At 40.5% G+C, this 8806-nt stretch overlaps 1 protein-coding gene across 2 annotated transcripts in view; it reads right to left on the reverse strand.

Moving 5' to 3' along the window:
• LOC116847455 overlaps positions 1-8806 on the reverse strand; it is a 293667-nt gene that overhangs the window by 70841 nt on the left and 214020 nt on the right. For both annotated transcript variants that reach the window (XM_032822466.1, XM_032822465.1), the window contains 2 exons: positions 5882-6130; positions 3793-4026 (listed from right to left, as the gene is read on the reverse strand). In XM_032822466.1, the coding sequence (XP_032678357.1) occupies positions 3793-3928 (136 nt within the window). In that variant the 5' untranslated portion in view covers positions 3929-4026; positions 5882-6130. The remainder of the gene's footprint in view (positions 1-3792; positions 4027-5881; positions 6131-8806) is intronic.

Genomic DNA, 8806 nt, shown 5'->3' on the forward strand with positions numbered 1-8806 from the left:
GTACGAAAGCTTCCCGTCGAGCCACCTACCGAAATTATGTTTGCACACACTTCACCTTCGTACCGTGACCTATCGACCCGGGTCTATCGCTGTTTCATCCCGGCCGCGTGGAGTGGCTGACCGGCGCCGCCTGCAACCCCCTGACTGCCTGCCTGCCTGTCTGCCGGGCGAAACAGCACGAGCACGCACTCGTCGTTGCCGACACGCCGTGTACTCTTTCAACCCTTTCGCGGACGGGATAATTATACCGCGCGTTTGAGGGGCTCGACGTCGACAACGACGGTGACGGGGGCGGTGGCGGTGTTGAGAGAGAAAGACGGAGCACGTAGTAGCGCCGGCTGTGGAGCCGCGGATCGGGCATTTTATTATTCTCATCCTTCTTACGAATTTTCCCCATGAATCTGTATACATTGAGCGTTTGTATAAAGAGCCTGCGAATAGTTGGCCACATTGAGAGAAAAATTATATTAAAATCAACAAATATTTCCTTGACGTGCCGTTACATACGACATATTTACTTAAAAATAATATAACTAAAAAACTCTTCTTGAATATATCAAAATTAACCTAAGGACAATTAGAGTTCAAGCACAGGTTGATTAGTGCTATTAAAAACTATTAAAACATAGTGACACAATCTCGCCATGAGAACAAATTTTTATTACATATCATATGATACATAATAAAATTTGTTCTCATGGCGAGATTGTGTCACTATGTTTTAATAGTTTTTAATAGCACTAATCAACCTGTGCTTGAACTCTAATTGTCCTTAGGTTAATTTTGATATATTCAAGAAGAGTTTTTTAGTTATATTATTTTTAAGTAAATATGTCGTATGTAACGGCACGTCAAGGAAATATTTGTTGATTTTAATATAATTTTTCTCTCAATGTGGCCAACTATTCGCAGGCTCTTTATACAAACGCTCAATGTATACAGATTCATGGGGAAAATTCGTAAGAAGGATGAGAATAATAAAATGCCCGATCCGCGGCTCCACAGCCGGCGCTACTACGTGCTCCGTCTTTCTCTCTCAACACCGCCACCGCCCCCGTCACCGTCGTTGTCGACGTCGAGCCCCTCAAACGCGCGGTATAATTATCCCGTCCGCGAAAGGGTTGAAAGAGTACACGGCGTGTCGGCAACGACGAGTGCGTGCTCGTGCTGTTTCGCCCGGCAGACAGGCAGGCAGGCAGTCAGGGGGTTGCAGGCGGCGCCGGTCAGCCACTCCACGCGGCCGGGATGAAACAGCGATAGACCCGGGTCGATAGGTCACGGTACGAAGGTGAAGTGTGTGCAAACATAATTTCGGTAGGTGGCTCGACGGGAAGCTTTCGTACACGGGCGACGGGACGAAGGCGAACGAACGTCTCGGAGCCGGGATTGGCCGGCGCAGTTCGACGCGGCGCGTCGCGATCGATAATTGCTTAAATCCTGCGAGCGTCAAATATTCACCGATGTCATCATCGCGTAGGACATCATGATGCCGCATTTAGCCCGCCGTCGAAAGGTACACGCTCGCGCGGCCCTAAAGTCGGAGTGAAAAGCTGCGGGAGAGAGAACGTTCAGTTGGACGCCGGGGAGAGCCTTATAAGTTATTTCCGGATAAGAGACGTCTCTCTCACCCCGTCGGCAGGGAGATTAATGACTCGCGCTTATATACACATAATGGACGGCTGTTTTTGAAAACGCGCTTTTTTCCCTCGCCCGCCTCGCGAGTCACTCAAGACCGGCGAGTCGCAAATTTCATTCTCCCGGGGATCGACAATGAATCTTGCTTAATCCGTAATTGCGACGTTCACCGCGCGAGCCTCGACGGCGAGGATGAGAGTTTCAAGGGTGTACGGCGTCTAATGTGATTTCCACGGACGATAACTCCGAACTGCCGCGATATGCCTTCGCGCCAGTTTCGTTCGATACAAGAGTGAGCGCGGATAATTGAAACTTTGCGAGTGCGCCACTCGACGTGTCCAGAATCGTCTTCAGTAAATAGTGAAGTACAAATGAACCCTTTTTTATTTATATTTAAAGCAATTAGGCTCCTCTCTAATGCTTATTTCACTCACTGTGTGAAACGAATATCGCTGCTTTCTTGTGAGATATTACTTAAATGCGAACAAAAGTTACTCAACCCTACTTTAATCGCATCATAGATTATCACGACCTTTCTGAAGTGAAGGCTTTAAGGATGAGCACAAGTTACTTACGCTACCTTTCTAGGGTTAAACATCAATACCTTGTAAGACCTTTCAAAAGTTATACGCAAATGGGAAAACCCAATATTACTTACTATGAAAGATATTCAAATCAATACGAAAGAATAATGCATGATAGCACTCGAAAAATATGTAATCTTATTCTTAGCGGAATCCTCCCTAACTTCCACAACGTGGATTATCACGACGTGAGACAATCGATGATGGAAACTTTACAATTCCCTTGATTATATCTATAAAGTAAATATATTGTATTGAATTATTAAATTTACATCATACAACAATGCAAATTTTTTGTTATATTAATGCAGTAACGAATTTACGAAAAGTTACACTTAGATTTTCATATTACAATTATCGTAACATATTGTTTTGAACAAATTATAATAATTTTAAAAGTAAACAGAAATGGCTCTTAGATATAAAATAAAATAAAAGAAGGAACGAGGAAATAGCATTTAAGAGCCAGGCACAAATGTAGTAATGCAATTTATATTACATTATCTATATTACATTTAAAAAAAACCTATACGTTTCGACCCGCTTTGGCTCGACCTCTGCAATAAACAAATTATATTTAATTAATATTAAGAAAGAACTCGCTAGTCAAAAACGCAAAAGTCAATTGAGACGAAAATAAAACATAACCAGCAAAGGTAAAAGTTAAATATTCGCTAACAAATCATAAGTTTGCGAAACGCAAACAAATTCAGTTATTCCTCTCTTGATGATGATGATGATCAACGCAGTGCATCATTGCAACTACAACGTTTAAACAGACGATGTAGCATAGGCTAAATTGAATGAAGTAGTTTCTAATGATACCACCAAGGAGAACAATCAAACTTCCTAAATACTGTTGAGACAGTAAGTCAAGGATGTTAGAGACAAAGACATTGTGTGAGAAAATCAGTTTGTGGCACGAATATATTAAGTAAAGATAATAATCTTCTCGTATTTCTTTCGTATTTTTATCTCGTCACTCTATGTGATGAAAATATGAGTGCAACTTGATCAACCATAACGTATTCAACGTTGCTGGATTTTGTGTTTTAATGTACTTAAAGTTACTGCACACTTCACGTACATCAGTCTATTTCAGAACTTTTATGTATGACTTCAAGTGGATTCTTGTAAAACCAAAAAGAAAATATCCTAAGTACAATATAACACCTCTTTATTGGAAGAGAAATAGTCTTTCAGCAAACGTCTTCGCGTAAATGTGGGATTACAGAAAGCAGCAGCTTGCGACTAGAATTTCTTGTTTCGGCTGTTGGAATATTCTACTCTCGGAAGGCTTCAGAAGAATCCTCTCGAGGTCATATAAGAGGATTCCGCTGAGGATGAGATTATACTTTTTGGGTGAATAATTTTCGGTTTTATCGTCTTGGCAACGAGTCGTCGCGACCGTATATCCGTTTTCCCAACGTTGCCGAGTACCTCAATCGCGAATTCAAAGTCGAAATGAATTGACGAAAAAACTCGCTCTTTCTCTCTCGCCCGGGACGCGGTGGGCAAGTGAAGTTTTCATTGACAAATGAATGAGTTAGGTAAGACGTAAATCTCCACTGACCTTTGAGTTCCATGTCCGTGACCTGGTTCGCCTTGTAAGTGGCCGTCTCCATGCGGTCGCCGACGATGAAGTAAATATTAGTGAACTCCTCGTCGTGGTCGTTGCTGCCGGTTCCGTTCCTCGCCTCGTGGTCCATGGCCACGCGGATAGTCTCGGCCTTGAACCGCCTCCGGTCGCGCCTCCTCGTCGCTCGGCCTCGCTGCTGAGACGACCCGGCCTTGCTACTACGCGGGGCTGTCGGGGCACAAAGGTGAAAGACTTAGGCACGTATTCAGGAGCCGCTACTCACATTAACAATGCCCTTTTGTCTCTCGCGCGCTCCTCCAGATCTCGCCGTCGCGTCCGCGCGCGCTCGAAGTCGAGGCCTGCGAAGCCGAGAGACTCACGGGATTTTTGCGAGCGGTACGAATTCTCGCAATCTCGCGAATCGACGAGTTACGTTAACGCGCGAAAGCCGCGAAGGTCTGTGCGGAGGATCAGGACGGTGTCTGCGATGTCACGAGGTCGCTCGGCTCTGAGTTTGATTGATGATCGGCGCGAGCGCGGCTCGCTACGCGTGGATCACTCGGCTCGCAGGATCAACTTAGTTAACAATTCCCCTCGGACTAGGAAAGCTTGTGTCGGTGGAAAATGACAACTTACCCGACGGATAGCTGAACTTTCGTGAGAACATGACGCGTCGCTGCCGTTCGCTCAACGTAATTTAAGAAATGTTTAGTGAGATGAGATTATCTCCTCGCAGGGCGCAGTGATTTCGCGAGAGCAGAACTTATAGACCGTCGATTTCTTGAAAGTTCATTCCTTCGAGGATTCTTCCGAAGATAGCTACGTTGTGAGCGATGATTACGATTTATTAACAGCGTTATTTGTCGTGACCAATCACAGCCGCTCTTCTACTTGATTGAACGTGAGCGTTAGCTTCGCGTGCTCGTTACAATGTTATTCGGTAACATCATACTCAAAAGAGATATTCGATTAAGGGGATTAGAACGGTTTCATCTTCTGAAAATTGAGTGAAAATCAAATGACAATTGTCGACAAACGAATAAACATACACAAGGTTTGTTTAGTTTTTATATTTTTAGGAATACAATAAGCGGTAGAAGTTAAAAAAATATTAATAATTGAGTGAGATATTGTTAAATTAAAAAAACGTTGTTTTGGCGGTTTTGCCACGGTTCCGAGAAAACGAGTTGGAATTTTTTAATGCGCCAGGCGTCATTTTGTAAATGAGATTTCCCTCTATAATTGAACCGGAATGGAACTAAAAATCTCAAAAATTAGAGAAATAGCGGACAAAAAACGGAAAAAATGTCTAAAAATTCAAGTTATTGTTAAAACGGTATTAAAACATTAATTTTCATATGCAAACTTCGGTTCAATCTATGCAGTACGTCTTTATCTTTAATTTAAAAAAAGATCAAATAGATATCTTCAGCCGCTTTTTAGTTATCGTGACAAAAAGAGCGAAAAATACTGTTTTGAAAAATAAATGACCAACTACTTCTATTACCGACCGAGCGACTGTTCTCGTCTCCTTTGTTGTTACTCTTATATTTGTTAGTAGTGACTTTCACACTATAGCCTTTATTTCCGATATTATTATTTCTAAGTTCTCGAACTGTTATTAGGTACTAGGTTATTAGGTTTATCAATTTGTTGTAAATAAACAATATCTACATTTCTTACACTACATGATCGCTCGCGCTCCGCCTCAAATTTTTCGCTCTCCTGAATTCAATTTTGCGAATATCGAGGTTCTTCTTGCGCCAAAATGTTCTTAAAGAATTGTACTAAACGATTATGTAAAAACCTAAAAATCGATTTTTTGAAGATTTCAAACCGTTCTAGTTCCTTTCAGGAAGGGGGAGGAAAATTTCAGCGTCCTAAAACTTGACAATTCGTCAAAGCCGATTTGCTTCGAACGACAACCAGGAGGAATATTCTTGTAACAATTAAAATAATAGCGGTTCGCGAATAGACGCCAGGGGTGCGGATTATATCTCGCGTTAGGCGGCTTGAAATTGAGAGGAAAATCGCCCGGAAGCGAGCTGACGGGTCGCTCGGAAAATAATGGGGACTGTCTCACCTTTGGTCGGGTGTGGAGGGGTAGTGGCACCCTCGGCGAGCTCATCGTCGCATCGCCGGCCCGGCGGCAGCGACCGGGCCACCCCCGATTATCGCACCTGTCGAGCTCGTACCTGCCGCTCGCGACACCTGCCGGCTTCGGGACTGGACGTGACACCGGGAACGCGACGACGAGGACCAGCGACGTGGTGCAAGCGTGCCCGATCGCTCGTCTGCTACCAGCCGGCACCGCGTTTCCTCATGGTCCATTCTGCGGCAGAAAAGAGACGCGGCTGCTTGAGCATCGTACGTCGTTCTCGCTGATGAACGTGATGACGCGATTAGGGAGTTTATTCATTATTATTTATAGGGCGCTCAAGGGGCGTATTTACAGTGGCACATCAAGGAAACCACTCATACATTCGCTATTTATCGAACAAGATCACTCGTCCTTTTTACATTTATTTCACTATCTCAATAATAAGCGTTAATTCGACACCAATTTCATGATATCACTTTGCTACATTTCGCTCAGCACAACACGAGAAAACAGTTTGAATTAATCAAATCTCTGGTGAAAGATGAATGAGCCAAAAATTCTCGTTGAAACTACCAGAATTTTGTCCAAGTTAACAAGATCTCGGTTAAACTAAATAGAGTTCTGATACCTTCAATTGGAATTTTCTATATTTCATTACATAGAAATTTCATTAATTCAACCAAACGTTTTATCCGCGAATGCTACGCGAAACAGAAATGTTTTCACCTGCAATCGATTGCTACACAAGAATAGTGCAGTGAATACTGTTCTTTCTTCTATGCCGCGTTTTGTACGTAACATTTATAACGGAAAGTTTTTTATTTCTAAATGGTATCACTTTTTTACGAAGTTACACTGGAATAACATATCTATCAATGCTATCTGCATTGCTTCTACCATGAAGTTGTATATACAAAATTACGATATTCAATATTAAATTTATCATGAACGGCACAGACAAATCGCATAAAACTTTAATTACAAATATGTTTTACTGCGATAAACGTTACGTTAAACTTTTATATAATTTTAAGCATTAACATTCGAGGATTAAAAATTGAAGATAACGAATCGCAATTTTAGCTCTATTTCCAATCCTTTACAATGTCTATGCATTCTGAAAAGTTAGTGTATATTTAATATACATTCAAATTAAAATCTCAATTAGCGTTTGTACATGGTAGAAAATACACAAAATACGACTTGCAAGTTTTAAAGAGGACCTATCGGCAAAATTAGTAGATTAATAGAAATTAATATAGGCTTTAGAGTATCAAAGTAAGCGTTAAATTGAATTTTGAGGTCAAAAGTAGGATCAAAATTTCAAGATCCGTCGAACAGTCAGATCATGAAACGGATTTCGGACTTTTAAAATTTTTTATATTAAATTCTATATAATATATATATATTATTAAAAATATATAGAAATTAATTAATGAATAGAAATAAAGAAAATGTAGATGTAGATTCATTTATTATCGTTTCACAATTTAGTCTTCTAAGAACGCATTTACAAGAAGTGAGCAAATATATTTATAAGAAGTAAAAAAGTTTGCAAAATGTTAGATTAGATAGATGAATCAATACAAAAAGTAAATAACTATTGTAAGTTGCATAATTAATTAAATGAATATAGCAGAATTTACTAATAAAAGATAATTTAAAATAAAAGATCTGCAAACTGACAACAAAGCGATCATTCGTCAGCGGCAATTTGTGGCTGTACGATCCGTCTCTTCGTTTTCACGTTGGTACGTTTAATTCACCTCGAATTAGGGTATACTCCAGGCTAGAGTTTTACTCATGTGCGGTTTAATTAGAATAGTATGAGGGATAAGAGGCACTATCTCTCGCAAATCTGAAACGGGAATTACGCGTCGGGATGCCTCGGTAGTTTTGCCGACGTAGAGAGTGTCGGGGATAAGGATGAAGGCGGAATAGAGCTTGACGAAATTGAGGATAAACGAGCACACCGGCGGAACGCGATGGATGCGCACCTGCGTCAAGGTACGAAAATACTTAACGCTTTTGACTCGGAGAAGCGAAAGTGCTCTGATTACAGGGTATGCCGCGGACTTTCCCCGGCGACGGTATGCAAAGTACGGGTTTGCATTGCCGCCGTTACCGCGCCAGGATCTCGGAAATTTGCGTAGTTATGCATGAGAGTGAAAAGCGCTTGTCGTGGGAAACAACGGCGGTATTCGATAAAAACGTAAAAATCGCCAGTCGAACGTTAGAACCGCGCGCGCAAAATCCTCACTCTTATTCTTTCGGCGAAAATGAATATCGGCAGATCGTGAAAGAAAAATGGGAATGTACATAAAATTTTTATCGAGAGGATATCAGTTTTGTGCGGGAGTTTTCTTCGCAATCCAGAAATAAGAGAGTGCGGGAGTTCGATCTGATCGTGAACCAGAGTCACCTCGAATTCGAGATATATATTTGAGAAAATGCGTTGTCTCAATAAATAATATTGAGAGAATATTGAAGTAACAAAGCAACACGTTATATTACAATTCTGCTCACAAAGCACAATAATTTGTTCATATATTCTTAACGTCACTGGTTCATACACATGGAAAAAATATGATATCTTTTTCATACATAAATTATTAAGTAATTGCATAATTTCCGTCGTATTTTTCAATAAACTTGATATAATTTTAAAAAGAAATTTATTTAATTAACAACATATACTCGCCATCATTCCGCATAGAAATTTTTTAGTATTTTTCCAAATGCAACTCAGATTCCCTAATCAGAATATTCTTTGTTTTAAAATAAATTATCCTACTATGATACATATATAATAATAATACATATATATAGAGATATTTCAAGGTAAAAAAGATATATGTAATATATATATATATATATATATATATATATATATATATATATATATAT

Source organism: Odontomachus brunneus, unplaced genomic scaffold (assembly GCF_010583005.1).
Source record: "Odontomachus brunneus isolate Ranch 3 - 2012 unplaced genomic scaffold, Obru_v1 Obru_scaffold_078, whole genome shotgun sequence".
NCBI classification, from domain to species: domain Eukaryota; kingdom Metazoa; phylum Arthropoda; class Insecta; order Hymenoptera; family Formicidae; genus Odontomachus; species Odontomachus brunneus.